The sequence below is a fragment of the Notolepis coatsorum genome (assembly GCF_963971535.1).
Source record: "Notolepis coatsorum genome assembly, chromosome: 1".
Classification (NCBI taxonomy): domain Eukaryota; kingdom Metazoa; phylum Chordata; class Actinopteri; order Aulopiformes; family Paralepididae; genus Notolepis; species Notolepis coatsorum.
The window spans coordinates 173,376,871-173,394,370 of NC_140165.1; the positions used below are offsets into that span (position 1 = coordinate 173,376,871).

At 49.9% G+C, this 17,500-nt stretch overlaps 1 protein-coding gene across 1 annotated transcript in view; it reads right to left on the reverse strand.

Moving 5' to 3' along the window:
* Positions 1-17,500, reverse strand: part of LOC311223464 (protocadherin Fat 3-like) — a gene marked incomplete at both ends in the record, with an annotated part of 130,417 nt that overhangs the window by 67,061 nt on the left and 45,856 nt on the right. The window contains 2 exons of the mRNA XM_084308251.1: positions 356-493; positions 13,245-13,459. Of these exons, the coding sequence (XP_084164377.1) occupies positions 356-493; positions 13,245-13,459 (353 nt within the window). The remainder of the gene's footprint in view (positions 1-355; positions 494-13,244; positions 13,460-17,500) is intronic.

Below are 17,500 nucleotides of genomic sequence, written 5' to 3' on the forward strand. Positions count from 1 at the left end.
TGGAGGGATAGAGGGGGGAAGAGAGGCGGGAGGGAGGAAGAGAGGAGGGAAGAGAGGGAGGGAGAGAGGGAGGGAGAAAGGAAGAGGAGAAAAAATATATATAAAGAAAAAGATTCAGCAAGTGGAAGAAGAAATAGATGGAAAGTCGTATTATTAACTAGATGTGTATAGTTCACTTAGTGTGTATGTATATGTTTATGTGTGTGTGTGTGTGTGTGTGTGTGTGTGTGTGTGTGAGTGTGTGTGTGTGTGTGTGTGTGTGTGTGTGTGTGTGTGTGTGTGTGTGTGTGTGTGTGTGTGTGTGTGTGTGTGTGTGTGTGTGTGTGTGTGTGTGTGTGTGTGTGTGTGTCCTCACCGTCTCACGGTCCAGCTGTTTGTTGACCTTCATCAGGCCGCTCAGCGGGTCGATGGAGAACTGTTTGTCTCCGTCTCCGCCGACGATAGAATACAGGACGTCTGCGTTCACCTGGCTGTCCACGTCCTCTGCTGTGAGCTGGAGACACAAGACACAAGATACAAGATACAAGAGTTTTATTTGTCACGGCATACAGGTATACAGTGAAACGCGGGGGGTCTCGCCCGCAACGATGTGCATAATACAAGTAATAATATAAGAGTCCAACCAATAGTGCAATAAACAAGTAAACAAAGTAGGCATATCGGTATCTGTACATGAGCTATTTACAGAGCATGCCACAGGTCCTGTGGCAGTGCAGTACACTGTTAGCTACGGATGAGGCATTGGGTCTTTATGTACACTGCTATACACCAGGCAGAATTATTACAATAGCCGATAATATATTTTCCCAATGATAAATCCCTATATGGGTGGACCTCACAGGAAACTAAAGTGACGTCAGACTACACCTCCCTATAGGGGAGGCAGGATGACGTAGAGGTAATGAGGCCGGCCGGTGACCGAAAGATCGCCGGTTCGATCCCCGCCACTGACAGGAAGGTGTAATCCAGCTGTGAGTTGTTGGCTGAAGAGTGGCTGATATTACATCTACGGAGCCCACCGTCTATGTTATTAACATGTCTTGAAAGAACACAAGCTGCTGACTTGGAAAATCCTGGTAATTATCAAATGGTGCATATTTAATAGATCCTTGCATTGTCAATGAGGGTGAAGGTGTAGAGAGAGGCTGCACATACATCTCTGGGCAGTTTATTGAACACTTTGGTGGATACACCATGTTTAAACAAATTGTTATTCAATATAAGGGTTAACCCTTTCACTACCACGCTGCAGAAGGTTAACCCTTTCACTACCAAATTACAGACGGTTAACCCTTTCACTATCACACTACAGACGGTTAAACTACAGGCGGAACCTTTAACCGTCTGTAGTGTGGTAGTGAAAGGGTTAACCTTCTGTAGTGTGGTAGTGAAATGGTTAACCTTCTGTAGTGTGGTAGTGAATGGTTAACCTTCTGTAGTGTGGTAGTGAAAGGGTTAACCTTCTGTAGTGTGGTAGTGAAAGGTTAACCGTCTTTATTACATGGCGTTTTCACATTCGCCGAAATGCTTGCTTGTGATTGGTCAATAGCCCCCCGACAGCGGTCATTATTTTTCAATAATGACCGCTGTTTTTTCAATAATGACCGCAGTGCGCAGCTGTTGGCAATCAAGCCCACATCAGTGCAGCAAATCAGACACACCTGCCGCGCTGCACTGACAGCGGAGTGTTAGCGGAGCCAGAACGAGGCTGCCCGCGATAATAATAATCACTTTATTTGGGCTGACAGAGCCACAGAACAACTGCGATTTGTCAAATGAATTAGGTATATTGTTAGTAAGTTAGCCATGTAATAAGCGGGATAATGTATAGCCTACTCGGTCATTGTCGCAAAATAATTGACCTTCACTGACGTTTAAAACACCTCGGCGCGGCGCCTCAGTATTTTAAACTACGTGTCGGTCAATTATTTTGCGACAATGACCTCGTAGCCATACATTATCCCTTACGTAGTGTGGTAGTGAAAGGTTAACCTTCTGTAGTGTGGTAGTGCAAGGGTTAACCTTCTGTAGTGTCACAGTGAAAGGGTTAACCTTCTGTCGTTGTGGCAGTGAAATGGTTAACCGTCTGTAGTGTGGTAGTGAACGGGTTAACCTTCTGTAGTGTCACAGTGAAAGGGTTAACCTTCTGTCGTTGTGGCAGTGAACGGGTTAACCTTCTGTAGTGTCACAGTGAAATGGTTAACCTTCTGTAGTGTCACAGTGAAAGGGTTAACCTTCTGTAGTGTCACAGTGAAAGGGTTAACCCTTGGGTAGTGTGGCAGTGACAGGGGTTAAGGGTTTTTAAAGACATCTGGAGGTAGTGGCTATCGGACGCAAGGGTTCAACCGGATTGACCTTTTTTAGAGGCCGGGAACAGAGAGAAGGCCTCAACTTCACCACAGTCTCTCTCTCCTTCACCACAGTCTCTCTCTCCTTCACCACAGTCTCTCTCTCCTTCACCACAGTCTCTCTCTCCTTCACCACAGTCTCTCTCACCTTCACCACAGTCTCTCTCTCCTTCAGTCTCTCTCTCCTTCACCACAGTCTCTCTCTCCTTCACCACAGTCTCTCTCTCCTTCACCACAGTCTCTCTCTCCTTCACCACAGTCTCTCTCTCCTTCACCTCAGTCTCTCTCTCCTTCACCACAGTCTCTCTCTCCTTCAGCCTCTCTCTCCTTCACCACAGCCTCTCTCTCCTTCACCACAGTCTCTCTCTCCTTCAGTCTCTCTCTCCTTCACCACAGTCCCTCTCACCTTCACCACAGTCTCTCTCTCCTTCAGTCTCTCTCTCCTTCACCACAGTCTCTCTCTCCTTCACCACAGTCTCTCTCTCCTTCACCACAGTCTCTCTCTCCTTCAGCCTCTCTCTCCTTCAGTCTCTCTCACCTTCACCACAGTCTCTCTCTCCTTCAGTCTCTCTCTCCTTCACCACAGTCTCTCTCTCCTTCACCACAGTCTCTCTCTCCTTCAGCCTCTCTCTCCTTCACCACAGTCTCTCTCTCCTTCAGCCTCTCTCTCCTTCACCACAGTCTCTCTCTCCTTCAGTCTCTCTCTCCTTCACCACAGTCTCTCTCTCCTTCAGCCTCTCTCTCCTTCACCACAGTCTCTCTCTCCTTCACCACAGTCTCTCTCTCCTTCAGTCTCTCTCTCCTTCACCACAGTCTCTCTCTCCTTCACCACAGTCTCTCTCTCCTTCAGTCTCTCTCTCCTTCACCACAGTCTCTCTCTCCTTCACCACAGTCTCTCTCTCCTTCACCACAGTCTCTCTCTCCTTCAGTCTCTCTCTCCTTCAGCACAGTCTCTCTCTCCTTCACCACAGTCTCTCTCTCCTTCACCACAGTCTCTCTCTCCTTCACCACAGTCTCTCTCTCCTTCAGTCTCTCTCTCCTTCACCACAGTCTCTCTCTCCTTCACCACAGTCTCTCTCTCCTTCACCACAGTCTCTCTCTCCTTCACCACAGTCTCTCTCTCCTTCACCACAGTCTCTCTCTCCTTCAGTCTCTCTCTCCTTCAGTCTCTCTCTCCTTCACCACAGTCTCTCTCTCCTTCACCACAGTCTCTCTCTCCTTCAGTCTCTCTCTCCTTCAGCACAGTCTCTCTCTCCTTCACCACAGTCTCTCTCTCCTTCAGTCTCTCTCTCCTTCACCTCAGTCTCTCTCTCCTTCACCACAGTCTCTCTCTCCTTCACCACAGTCTCTCTCTCCTTCACCACAGTCTCTCTCTCCTTCACCACAGTCTCTCTCCTTCAGTCTCTCTCTCCTTCAGTCTCTCTCTCCTTCACCACAGTCTCTCTCCTTCAGTCTCTCTCTCCTTCACCACAGTCTCTCTCTCCTTCAGTCTCTCTCTCCTTCACCACAGTCTCTCTCTCCTTCACCACAGTCTCTCTCTCCTTCAGTCTCTCTCTCCTTCACCACAGTCTCTCTCTCCTTCACCACAGTCTCTCTCTCCTTCAGTCTCTCTCTCCTTCACCACAGTCTCTCTCTCCTTCAGTCTCTCTCTCCTTCACCACAGTCTCTCTCTCCTTCAGTCTCTCTCTCCTTCACCACAGTCTCTCTCTCCTTCAGTCTCTCTCTCCTTCACCACAGTCTCTCTCTCCTTCACCACAGTCTCTCTCTCCTTCACCACAGTCTCTCTCTCCTTCACCACAGTCTCTCTCTCCTTCAGTCTCTCTCTCCTTCACCACAGTCTCTCTCTCCTTCACCACAGTCTCTCTCTCCTTCAGTCTCTCTCTCCTTCACCACAGTCTCTCTCTCCTTCACCACAGTCTCTCTCTCCTTCACCACAGTCTCTCTCTCCTTCACCACAGTCTCTCTCTCCTTCACCACAGTCTCTCTCTCCTTCAGTCTCTCTCTCCTTCACCACAGTCTCTCTCTCCTTCAGTCTCTCTCTCCTTCAGCCTCTCTCTCCTTCACCACAGTCTCTCTCTCCTTCACCACAGTCTCTCTCTCCTTCAGTCTCTCTCTCCTTCACCACAGTCTCTCTCACCTTCACCACAGTCTCTCTCTCCTTCACCACAGCCTCTCTCTCCTTCACCACAGTCTCTCTCTCCTTCAGCCTCTCTCTCCTTCACCACAGTCTCTCTCTCCTTCAGTCTCTCTCTCCTTCAGTCTCTCTCTCCTTCACCACAGTCTCTCTCTCCTTCACCACAGTCTCTCTCTCCTTCACCACAGTCTCTCTCTCCTTCACCACAGTCTCTCTCTCCTTCACCACAGTCTCTCTCTCCTTCAGTCTCTCTCTCCTTCACCACAGTCTCTCTCTCCTTCAGCCTCTCTCTCCTTCACCACAGTCTCTCTCTCCTTCAGTCTCTCTCTCCTTCACCACAGTCTCTCTCTCCTTCACCACAGTCTCTCTCTCCTTCACCACAGTCTCTCTCTCCTTCACAACAGTCTCTCTCTCCTTCACCACAGTCTCTCTCTCCTTCAGTCTCTCTCTCCTTCAGCCTCTCTCTCCTTCACCACAGTCTCTCTCTCCTTCACCACAGTCTCTCTCTCCTTCAGTCTCTCTCTCCTTCACCACAGTCTCTCTCTCCTTCAGTCTCTCTCTCCTTCACCACAGTCTCTCTCTCCTTCAGTCTCTCTCTCCTTCACCACAGTCTCTCTCTCCTTCAGTCTCTCTCTCCTTCAGTCTCTCTCTCCTTCACCACAGTCTCTCTCTCCTTCACCACAGTCTCTCTCTCCTTCACCACAGTCTCTCTCTCCTTCACCACAGTCTCTCTCTCCTTCACCACAGTCTCTCTCTCCTTCACCACAGTCTCTCTCTCCTTCACCACAGTCTCTCTCTCCTTCACCACAGTCTCTCTCTCCTTCACCACAGTCTCTCTCTCCTTCACCACAGTCTCTCTCTCCTTCACCACAGTCTCTCTCTCCTTCACCACAGTCTCTCTCTCCTTCAGTCTCTCTCTCCTTCACCACAGTCTCTCTCTCCTTCACCTCAGTCTCTCTCTCCTTCACCACAGTCTCTCTCTCCTTCACCACAGTCTCTCTCTCCTTCACCACAGTCTCTCTCTCCTTCACCACAGTCTCTCTCTCCTTCAGTCTCTCTCTCCTTCACCACAGTCTCTCTCTCCTTCACCACAGTCTCTCTCTCCTTCAGTCTCTCTCTCCTTCACCACAGTCTCTCTCTCCTTCAGCCTCTCTCTCCTTCACCACAGTCTCTCTCTCCTTCACCACAGTCTCTCTCTCCTTCACCACAGTCTCTCTCTCCTTCAGTCTCTCTCTCCTTCACCACAGTCTCTCTCTCCTTCACCACAGTCTCTCTCTCCTTCACCACAGTCTCTCTCTCCTTCACCACAGTCTCTCTCTCCTTCACCACAGTCTCTCTCTCCTTCAGTCTCTCTCTCCTTCACCACAGTCTCTCTCTCCTTCACCACAGTCTCTCTCTCCTTCACCACAGTCTCTCTCTCCTTCAGCCTCTCTCTCCTTCACCACAGTCTCTCTCTCCTTCACCACAGTCTCTCTCTCCTTCAGTCTCTCTCTCCTTCACCACAGTCTCTCTCTCCTTCACCACAGTCTCTCTCTCCTTCAGTCTCTCTCTCCTTCACCACAGTCTCTCTCTCCTTCACCACAGTCTCTCTCTCCTTCACCACAGTCTCTCTCTCCTCACCACAGTCTCTCTCTCCTTCACCACAGTCTCTCTCTCCTTCAGTCTCTCTCTCCTTCACCACAGTCTCTCTCTCCTTCACCACAGTCTCTCTCTCCTTCCAGTCTCTCTCTCCTTCACCACAGTCTCTCTCTCCTTCACCACAGTCTCTCTCTCCTTCACCACAGTCTCTCTCTCCTTCAGTCTCTCTCTCCTTCACCACAGTCTCTCTCTCCTTCACCACAGTCTCTCTCTCCTTCAGTCTCTCTCTCCTTCACCACAGTCTCTCTCTCCTTCACCACAGCTCTCTCTCCTTCAGTCTCTCTCTCCTTCACCACAGTCTCTCTCTCCTTCACCACAGTCTCTCTCTCCTTCACCACAGTCTCTCTCTCCTTCAGTCTCTCTCTCCTTCACCACAGTCTCTCTCTCCTTCACCACAGTCTCTCTCTCCTTCACCACAGTCTCTCTCTCCTTCACCACAGTCTCTCTCTCCTTCACCACAGTCTCTCTCTCCTTCAGTCTCTCTCTCCTTCACCACAGTCTCTCTCTCCTTCACCACAGTCTCTCTCTCCTTCAGTCTCTCTCTCCTTCACCACAGTCTCTCTCTCCTTCACCACAGTCTCTCTCTCCTTCACCACAGTCTCTCTCTCCTTCACCACAGTCTCTCTCTCCTTCACCACAGTCTCTCTCTCCTTCACCACAGTCTCTCTCTCCTTCAGTCTCTCTCTCCTTCACCACAGTCTCTCTCTCCTTCACCACAGTCTCTCTCTCCTTCACCACAGTCTCTCTCTCCTTCACCACAGTCTCTCTCTCCTTCAGTCTCTCTCTCCTTCACCACAGTCTCTCTCTCCTTCAGTCTCTCTCTCCTTCACCACAGTCTCTCTCTCCTTCACCACAGTCTCTCTCTCCTTCACCACAGTCTCTCTCTCCTTCAGCCTCTCTCTCCTTCAGTCTCTCTCTCCTTCACCACAGTCTCTCTCTCCTTCAGCCTCTCTCTCCTTCACCACAGTCTCTCTCACCTTCACCACAGTCTCTCTCTCCTTCAGTCTCTCTCTCCTTCACCACAGTCTCTCTCTCCTTCAGTCTCTCTCTCCTTCACCACAGCCTCTCTCTCCTTCACCACAGTCTCTCTCTCCTTCAGTCTCTCTCTCCTTCACCACAGTCTCTCTCTCCTTCAGTCTCTCTCTCCTTCACCACAGTCTCTCTCTCCTTCACCACAGTCTCTCTCTCCTTCACCACAGTCTCTCTCTCCTTCACCACAGTCTCTCTCTCCTTCACCACAGTCTCTCTCTCCTTCAGCCTCTCTCTCCTTCACCACAGTCTCTCTCTCCTTCACCACAGTCTCTCTCACCTTCACCACAGTCTCTCTCTCCTTCACCACAGTCTCTCTCTCCTTCAGTCTCTCTCTCCTTCACCACAGTCTCTCTCTCCTTCACCACAGTCTCTCTCTCCTTCACCACAGTCTCTCTCTCCTTCACCACAGTCTCTCTCTCCTTCACCACAGTCTCTCTCTCCTTCACCACAGTCTCTCTCTCCTTCAGCCTCTCTCTCCTTCACCACAGTCTCTCTCTCCTTCACCACAGTCTCTCTCTCCTTCAGTCTCTCTCTCCTTCACCACAGTCTCTCTCTCCTTCAGTCTCTCTCTCCTTCACCACAGTCTCTCTCTCCTTCACCACAGCCTCTCTCTCCTTCAGTCTCTCTCTCCTTCACCACAGTCTCTCTCTCCTTCACCACAGTCTCTCTCTCCTTCACCACAGTCTCTCTCTCCTTCACCACAGTCTCTCTCTCCTTCAGTCTCTCTCTCCTTCACCACAGTCTCTCTCTCCTTCACCACAGTCTCTCTCTCCTTCACCACAGTCTCTCTCTCCTTCACCACAGTCTCTCTCTCCTTCACCACAGTCTCTCTCTCCTTCAGTCTCTCTCTCCTTCACCACAGTCTCTCTCTCCTTCACCACAGTCTCTCTCTCCTTCACCACAGTCTCTCTCTCCTTCACCACAGTCTCTCTCTCCTTCAGCCTCTCTCTCCTTCACCACAGTCTCTCTCTCCTTCACCACAGTCTCTCTCTCCTTCAGCCTCTCTCTCCTTCACCACAGTCTCTCTCTCCTTCACCACAGTCTCTCTCTCCTTCACCACAGTCTCTCTCTCCTTCAGCCTCTCTCTCCTTCACCACAGTCTCTCTCTCCTTCACCACAGTCTCTCTCTCCTTCAGTCTCTCTCTCCTTCACCACAGTCTCTCTCTCCTTCACCACAGTCTCTCTCTCCTTCACCACAGTCTCTCTCTCCTTCACCACAGTCTCTCTCTCCTTCACCACAGTCTCTCTCTCCTTCAGTCTCTCTCTCCTTCACCACAGTCTCTCTCTCCTTCAGTCTCTCTCTCCTTCAGCCTCTCTCTCCTTCACCACAGTCTCTCTCTCCTTCACCACAGTCTCTCTCTCCTTCAGTCTCTCTCTCCTTCACCACAGTCTCTCTCACCTTCACCACAGTCTCTCTCTCCTTCACCACAGCCTCTCTCTCCTTCACCACAGTCTCTCTCTCCTTCAGCCTCTCTCTCCTTCACCACAGTCTCTCTCTCCTTCAGTCTCTCTCTCCTTCAGTCTCTCTCTCCTTCACCACAGTCTCTCTCTCCTTCACCACAGTCTCTCTCTCCTTCACCACAGTCTCTCTCTCCTTCACCACAGTCTCTCTCTCCTTCACCACAGTCTCTCTCTCCTTCAGTCTCTCTCTCCTTCACCACAGTCTCTCTCTCCTTCAGCCTCTCTCTCCTTCACCACAGTCTCTCTCTCCTTCAGTCTCTCTCTCCTTCACCACAGTCTCTCTCTCCTTCACCACAGTCTCTCTCTCCTTCACCACAGTCTCTCTCTCCTTCACAACAGTCTCTCTCTCCTTCACCACAGTCTCTCTCTCCTTCAGTCTCTCTCTCCTTCAGCCTCTCTCTCCTTCACCACAGTCTCTCTCTCCTTCACCACAGTCTCTCTCTCCTTCAGTCTCTCTCTCCTTCACCACAGTCTCTCTCTCCTTCAGTCTCTCTCTCCTTCACCACAGTCTCTCTCTCCTTCAGTCTCTCTCTCCTTCACCACAGTCTCTCTCTCCTTCAGTCTCTCTCTCCTTCAGTCTCTCTCTCCTTCACCACAGTCTCTCTCTCCTTCACCACAGTCTCTCTCTCCTTCACCACAGTCTCTCTCTCCTTCACCACAGTCTCTCTCTCCTTCACCACAGTCTCTCTCTCCTTCACCACAGTCTCTCTCTCCTTCACCACAGTCTCTCTCTCCTTCACCACAGTCTCTCTCTCCTTCACCACAGTCTCTCTCTCCTTCACCACAGTCTCTCTCTCCTTCACCACAGTCTCTCTCTCCTTCACCACAGTCTCTCTCTCCTTCAGTCTCTCTCTCCTTCACCACAGTCTCTCTCTCCTTCACCTCAGTCTCTCTCTCCTTCACCACAGTCTCTCTCTCCTTCACCACAGTCTCTCTCTCCTTCACCACAGTCTCTCTCTCCTTCACCACAGTCTCTCTCTCCTTCAGTCTCTCTCTCCTTCACCACAGTCTCTCTCTCCTTCACCACAGTCTCTCTCTCCTTCAGTCTCTCTCTCCTTCACCACAGTCTCTCTCTCCTTCAGCCTCTCTCTCCTTCACCACAGTCTCTCTCTCCTTCACCACAGTCTCTCTCTCCTTCACCACAGTCTCTCTCTCCTTCAGTCTCTCTCTCCTTCACCACAGTCTCTCTCTCCTTCACCACAGTCTCTCTCTCCTTCACCACAGTCTCTCTCTCCTTCACCACAGTCTCTCTCTCCTTCACCACAGTCTCTCTCTCCTTCAGTCTCTCTCTCCTTCACCACAGTCTCTCTCTCCTTCACCACAGTCTCTCTCTCCTTCACCACAGTCTCTCTCTCCTTCAGCCTCTCTCTCCTTCACAACAGTCTCTCTCTCCTTCACCACAGTCTCTCTCTCCTTCAGTCTCTCTCTCCTTCACCACAGTCTCTCTCTCCTTCACCACAGTCTCTCTCTCCTTCAGTCTCTCTCTCCTTCACCACAGTCTCTCTCTCCTTCACCACAGTCTCTCTCTCCTTCACCACAGTCTCTCTCTCCTTCACCACAGTCTCTCTCTCCTTCACCACAGTCTCTCTCTCCTTCAGTCTCTCTCTCCTTCACCACAGTCTCTCTCTCCTTCACCACAGTCTCTCTCTCCTTCAGTCTCTCTCTCCTTCACCACAGTCTCTCTCTCCTTCACCACAGTCTCTCTCTCCTTCACCACAGTCTCTCTCTCCTTCAGTCTCTCTCTCCTTCACCACAGTCTCTCTCTCCTTCACCACAGTCTCTCTCTCCTTCAGTCTCTCTCTCCTTCACCACAGTCTCTCTCTCCTTCACCACAGCCTCTCTCTCCTTCAGTCTCTCTCTCCTTCACCACAGTCTCTCTCTCCTTCACCACAGTCTCTCTCTCCTTCACCACAGTCTCTCTCTCCTTCAGTCTCTCTCTCCTTCACCACAGTCTCTCTCTCCTTCACCACAGTCTCTCTCTCCTTCACCACAGTCTCTCTCTCCTTCACCACAGTCTCTCTCTCCTTCACCACAGTCTCTCTCTCCTTCAGTCTCTCTCTCCTTCACCACAGTCTCTCTCTCCTTCACCACAGTCTCTCTCTCCTTCAGTCTCTCTCTCCTTCACCACAGTCTCTCTCTCCTTCACCACAGTCTCTCTCTCCTTCACCACAGTCTCTCTCTCCTTCACCACAGTCTCTCTCTCCTTCACCACAGTCTCTCTCTCCTTCACCACAGTCTCTCTCTCCTTCAGTCTCTCTCTCCTTCACCACAGTCTCTCTCTCCTTCACCACAGTCTCTCTCTCCTTCACCACAGTCTCTCTCTCCTTCACCACAGTCTCTCTCTCCTTCAGTCTCTCTCTCCTTCACCACAGTCTCTCTCTCCTTCAGTCTCTCTCTCCTTCACCACAGTCTCTCTCTCCTTCACCACAGTCTCTCTCTCCTTCACCACAGTCTCTCTCTCCTTCAGCCTCTCTCTCCTTCAGTCTCTCTCTCCTTCACCACAGTCTCTCTCTCCTTCAGCCTCTCTCTCCTTCACCACAGTCTCTCTCACCTTCACCACAGTCTCTCTCTCCTTCAGTCTCTCTCTCCTTCACCACAGTCTCTCTCTCCTTCAGTCTCTCTCTCCTTCACCACAGCCTCTCTCTCCTTCACCACAGTCTCTCTCTCCTTCAGTCTCTCTCTCCTTCACCACAGTCTCTCTCTCCTTCAGTCTCTCTCTCCTTCACCACAGTCTCTCTCTCCTTCACCACAGTCTCTCTCTCCTTCACCACAGTCTCTCTCTCCTTCACCACAGTCTCTCTCTCCTTCACCACAGTCTCTCTCTCCTTCAGCCTCTCTCTCCTTCACCACAGTCTCTCTCTCCTTCACCACAGTCTCTCTCACCTTCACCACAGTCTCTCTCTCCTTCACCACAGTCTCTCTCTCCTTCAGTCTCTCTCTCCTTCACCACAGTCTCTCTCTCCTTCACCACAGTCTCTCTCTCCTTCACCACAGTCTCTCTCTCCTTCACCACAGTCTCTCTCTCCTTCACCACAGTCTCTCTCTCCTTCACCACAGTCTCTCTCTCCTTCAGCCTCTCTCTCCTTCACCACAGTCTCTCTCTCCTTCACCACAGTCTCTCTCTCCTTCAGTCTCTCTCTCCTTCACCACAGTCTCTCTCTCCTTCAGTCTCTCTCTCCTTCACCACAGTCTCTCTCTCCTTCACCACAGCCTCTCTCTCCTTCAGTCTCTCTCTCCTTCACCACAGTCTCTCTCTCCTTCACCACAGTCTCTCTCTCCTTCACCACAGTCTCTCTCTCCTTCACCACAGTCTCTCTCTCCTTCAGTCTCTCTCTCCTTCACCACAGTCTCTCTCTCCTTCACCACAGTCTCTCTCTCCTTCACCACAGTCTCTCTCTCCTTCACCACAGTCTCTCTCTCCTTCACCACAGTCTCTCTCTCCTTCAGTCTCTCTCTCCTTCACCACAGTCTCTCTCTCCTTCACCACAGTCTCTCTCTCCTTCACCACAGTCTCTCTCTCCTTCACCACAGTCTCTCTCTCCTTCAGCCTCTCTCTCCTTCACCACAGTCTCTCTCTCCTTCACCACAGTCTCTCTCTCCTTCAGCCTCTCTCTCCTTCACCACAGTCTCTCTCTCCTTCACCACAGTCTCTCTCTCCTTCACCACAGTCTCTCTCTCCTTCAGCCTCTCTCTCCTTCACCACAGTCTCTCTCTCCTTCACCACAGTCTCTCTCTCCTTCAGTCTCTCTCTCCTTCACCACAGTCTCTCTCTCCTTCACCACAGTCTCTCTCTCCTTCAGCCTCTCTCTCCTTCACCACAGTCTCTCTCTCCTTCAGCCTCTCTCTCCTTCACCACAGTCTCTCTCTCCTTCACCACAGTCTCTCTCTCCTTCACCACAGTCTCTCTCTCCTTCAGCCTCTCTCTCCTTCACCACAGTCTCTCTCTCCTTCACCACAGTCTCTCTCTCCTTCAGCCTCTCTCTCCTTCACCACAGTCTCTCTCTCCTTCACCACAGTCTCTCTCTCCTTCACCACAGTCTCTCTCTCCTTCACCACAGTCTCTCTCTCCTTCAGCCTCTCTCTCCTTCACCACAGTCTCTCTCTCCTTCACCACAGTCTCTCTCTCCTTCAGCCTCTCTCTCCTTCACCACAGTCTCTCTCTCCTTCACCACAGTCTCTCTCTCCTTCAGCCTCTCTCTCCTTCACCACAGTCTCTCTCTCCTTCACCACAGTCTCTCTCTCCTTCACCACAGTCTCTCTCTCCTTCACCACAGTCTCTCTCACCTTCACCACAGTCTCTCTCTCCTTCACCACAGTCTCTCTCTCCTTCACCACAGTCTCTCTCTCCTTCACCACAGTCTCTCTCTCCTTCACCACAGTCTCTCTCTCCTTCACCACAGTCTCTCTCTCCTTCACCACAGTCTCTCTCACCTTCACCACAGTCTCTCTCTCCTTCACCACAGTCTCTCTCTCCTTCACCACAGTCTCTCTCTCCTTCACCACAGAACCTCTCACCTTCACCACAGTCTCTCTCTCCTTCACCACATCCCCTCTCACCTTCACCACAGTCTCTCTCTCCTTCAGTCTCTCTCTCCTTCAGTCTCTCTCTCCTTCACCACAGAACCTCTCACCTTCACCACAGCCTCTCCGAGGGCAGAGTCCTCCGACACCACGGCGGTGTAGAGGTCACGGCTGAACATGGGCGCGTTGTCGTTGACGTCGGTGAGGTTGATGTTGACGGTGGTGACGGCGCTGAGCGGCGGGGCTCCTCCGTCACGCGCCTCCACGGTCAGGAAGAAGTGCCGGCACGTCTCGTAGTCCAGAGGCTGGTGGACCGTGACGCCGCCTGCGGGGAGAGCGGAGAGGTGCACACAAATACTTTTAATAATAATAATAATAATAATAATAATAATAATAATAATAATAATAATAATAATAATAATAATAATAATAATAATAATAATAATAATAATAATAATAATAATAATAATAATAATAATAATACATTCAATTTGTAACACACTTTATATTGTGACAATCTCAAAGTGCTACATAAAAGGAGATAAAGATACAAAAACAATATGAATAAAAACAATTAAAATGAATAAAACATTGAAACAAATGAAAGAAACGTTAACTCATTGGACGCCACTCATGAATAAAGTCGGGTTAACTCACCCACGCTTGAGAAAAGTCGGGTTTTCTATCGTTATTTCTTTTATTCGATATTCCCATTCATAATCCATCGAGGGAGCCTGATGTTATCATTGGGAATGAGTCTGAGATCGCAAACATCCAATACCGCCGCCTGCCGCCTTGCGGCCGGTATTGCACATCATTTGAACCTCTCTGTCTTGGGCTGTGTGTCGATCTAAAGTATCCGGGCGGGGCTTTCCTTGTCGGGCAGGACAAGCGTTTATAACGCATGGATTGAGGAGAATAAAGCACTCCCGGTTCATGGTCTTTGGTGGATTATGTTGGCAACACGATCGACATCAATACTTGGCATGGCGATCAGATAATTGGAATATTTTTTTTGGGGTACATCCTAGTCAAGGTAACGGCTATATGTTATCAATCTTGCGTTGATCCAAGAATTCCTTCACTGCGATCCGAGCGTATGTGACCATGTGTGTGTGTAGCGTATTCCATTGGTGATGATCAAAGCATAGAAAAATTACCCCCCCCACCCTTTCATGCATTCATGATGAAACATAATACCGATCGGTACTACAGAGGTACAAAGGTATTTAGAAAGATATATCAAAAAAATTTAAAGTCTGTTGACGTTTCAACAGACTGTTCAACGTTTATTTTACCGCAAAACGGAACCTAGGGAGTGTGCCGTACGTTCACGTCAACGTTCACGCGCACAATACACGCTTACCTAGGATTTTACTTGATTCAACAACAACAAAGCAGTTGTTCAGCATCTTCAGATATATTTATTTAAATATAGATCTGTACCTTTTAGTTCATTGCTGCTTGTTTAATCATTTTATACTTGTTATTTTGTAAAACATAATTTTTCATTTAAAGATATGTGTGTGTGCATCTATATATATATATATACGTATATATTAACAAATTGTTCTAAATAAATAATAATGATAATAAATAATTTGAAGTTTGGACAAATTTGGCGGCTGGGTGGCGCAGCGGTCTAAGCGCTCGTCACCAACGCGTGAGACACCGGTATCGAATCCGGCTGTCAGCGTTGCCTCCGGCTTGGGCCGGCCGTCCTACTGACTCAATTGGCAGAGTCAGCGGGAGGGGAGTCGATGGGTGGTAGTCTGGTCGTTGTAAACAGCGACTCCTACAGGTCGGTCAGGGCGCCTGTCGAAGACTTTGCGATCTTCTTTGAGGAAAAAGTGGAGAACATCCGCAGCTCCTTCTCCCAACCCCCACCCATTCCAAACGCTGAATCGAGAACCTCATCCTTCACTCTGTCATCTTTCTCTCCCATTACAGAAGCCGAGACCCTGACACTGGTAACGTCGAACCGTCCGACTACATGCCAGCTGGACCAGCTACCCTCCCCACTCCTCCAGACCATAGCACCGGACATCCTCCCATTCCTAACTGCAACCATCAACTCCTCACTCAACTCGGGGGTGGTCCCCACCTCCCTAAAACAAGCCAGAGTCACGCCCCTCATAAAAAAACCAACCCTGAACCCCACCGTCATAGCCAACTATCGCCCTGTCTCTCTTCTCTCCTTCCTTTCTAAAACACTTGAACGTGCTGTATCCAACCAACTTACTGCTTATCTCTTACAGAATGACCTCCTAGACCCCAATCAGTCTGGCTTCCGGACTGGCCACTCCACAGAAACGGCCCTCATTGCGGTCACAGAGGCACTTCACTTAGCAAAAGCGAAAGGCCTCTCCTCTGTCCTGATTCTCCTAGATCTATCTGCAGCCTTCGACACAGTCAACCATCAGATCCTCCTCGCGGCCCTCGCAGGAATGGGAGTGGCTGGATCTGCGCTGACATGGCTGACATCATACCTCAATGACCGCTCCTACCAAGTGTCATGGAGAGGGACTCTGTCGGCCACCCGCCCCCTCCGGACGGGTGTCCCCCAGGGCTCGGTCCTAGGACCCCTTCTCTTCTCCCTCTACACTAAATCACTGGGTAACATTATCACATCTCATGGCTTCTCATATCATTGTTATGCCGATGATACTCAACTCTTCCTCTCCTTCCCTCCCTCAGATATCCACGTCTCTGAGCGGATCTCGGCCTGTCTGTCCGACATCTCCGCCTGGATGACGACCAACCACCTCAAACTGAACCTAAGCAAAACAGAATTGCTCCACCTGCCGGCCAAATCCTCCCCCCTGACCGACCTCTCCATCACAGTCGAGAATGCAGCTGTGACCGCGTCGCCGACCGCCAAGAACCTTGGTGTTGTCCTCGACGACCAGTTGAACTTCTCTGCTCACATCGCAGCGACAACCAGAACCTGCAGATTCCTCCTGAGCAACGTCAGAAGGATACGCCCCTTCCTGACAAAAGAAGCCACCCAACTCCTCGTCCAATCAACAGTCATCTCCCGCCTCGACTACTGCAACGCACTGCTAGCTGGCCTCCCGGCCACTGCCACCAAGCCTCTTCAACTCATTCAAAATGCAGCGGCCCGCCTGATCTCAAACCTACCGAAGTCAGCCCATGTCACCCCACTTCTTAGGGACCTGCACTGGCTCCCCATTGCTGCACGTATCCGCTTCAAGGCCCTCGACCTAGCATACCGTGCGGCAAAGGGAACCGCTCCCGCCTACCTCCGGTCAATGGTCTCTAACTACACACCCTCAAGACCCCTACGCTCTGCGTCTTCTGGCCGCCTCAGATCTACTCCTATCCAAGCTCCCGGAGGGTCATCAAAGAGAAGCCGCCTATTCTCAGTCCTTGCCCCACAATGGTGGAATGAACTACCCATCCCAGTTAGGACAGCCGAATCCCGTCCAATCTTTCGCCGTCGACTAAAGACTCACTTCTTCAACCATTATCTGAAATGATAAAAAAAAAAAAAATCTAACCCCGACTAACCTTAATGTCAGCACTTGTCCTAATAAACTAACCTACACTGTAACACGCAACACTTTGATGAACATTGTTACTCAGCTGATAGAGTTATACCCTTCTTGCTGTCTTGTCGCACAGAACTTGTAAGTCGCTTTGGATAAAAGCGTCAGCTAAATGACTAAATGTAAATGTAAATGTAAATGAGATGTCGAGGGTAGTGTGAGCCTCCCACACGTTAAACCTCGCCAATGAGAGTCCGCGCTGGCAGGTGAAAAGAAGTGGCTGGCTGACTCCGCATGTATCGGAGGGGGACATGCGATAGATTCTTCAACCCTCCCTACGCCCGACCAGTGGGGGGCACATGCGAGCAACGATCAAGACAGGGGAGGGGGGAATTGGCACGACTAAATTGGGATGGGAGAAAACAGAAAAAGAAAGGAGAAAAAGTTTGGACTCATTTTGTACAACTGAGGTAACGTTAGGTAGATACAATTTTTAGAGACTAAAGTATCATCAAAGAGAAGCAGTCTATTCTCTGTCCTCGCTCCACGACGGGGGAACGAAGACCCCACCACGGTCAGGACAACTGAAACCTGCCCAATTTCCACCGTCTACTAATTTCATGAATCATCACTGTCTCTAGATATATAATTGAACTGTCTGGAATATCATATAAATGTATAATTGTCTGTTTATACTATGTTTTTAATTAACTATGTTCTATTTTTATTCTGTATTTTATTTTATTTGTTTTACTAATAACTATTTTATTCTATTTTTTTAACTGTTTTAACCATGTAGTGTAGCACTTTGGGATCCCAGTGAACAAAAAGTGCATTACAAATCCAATCTATTATTA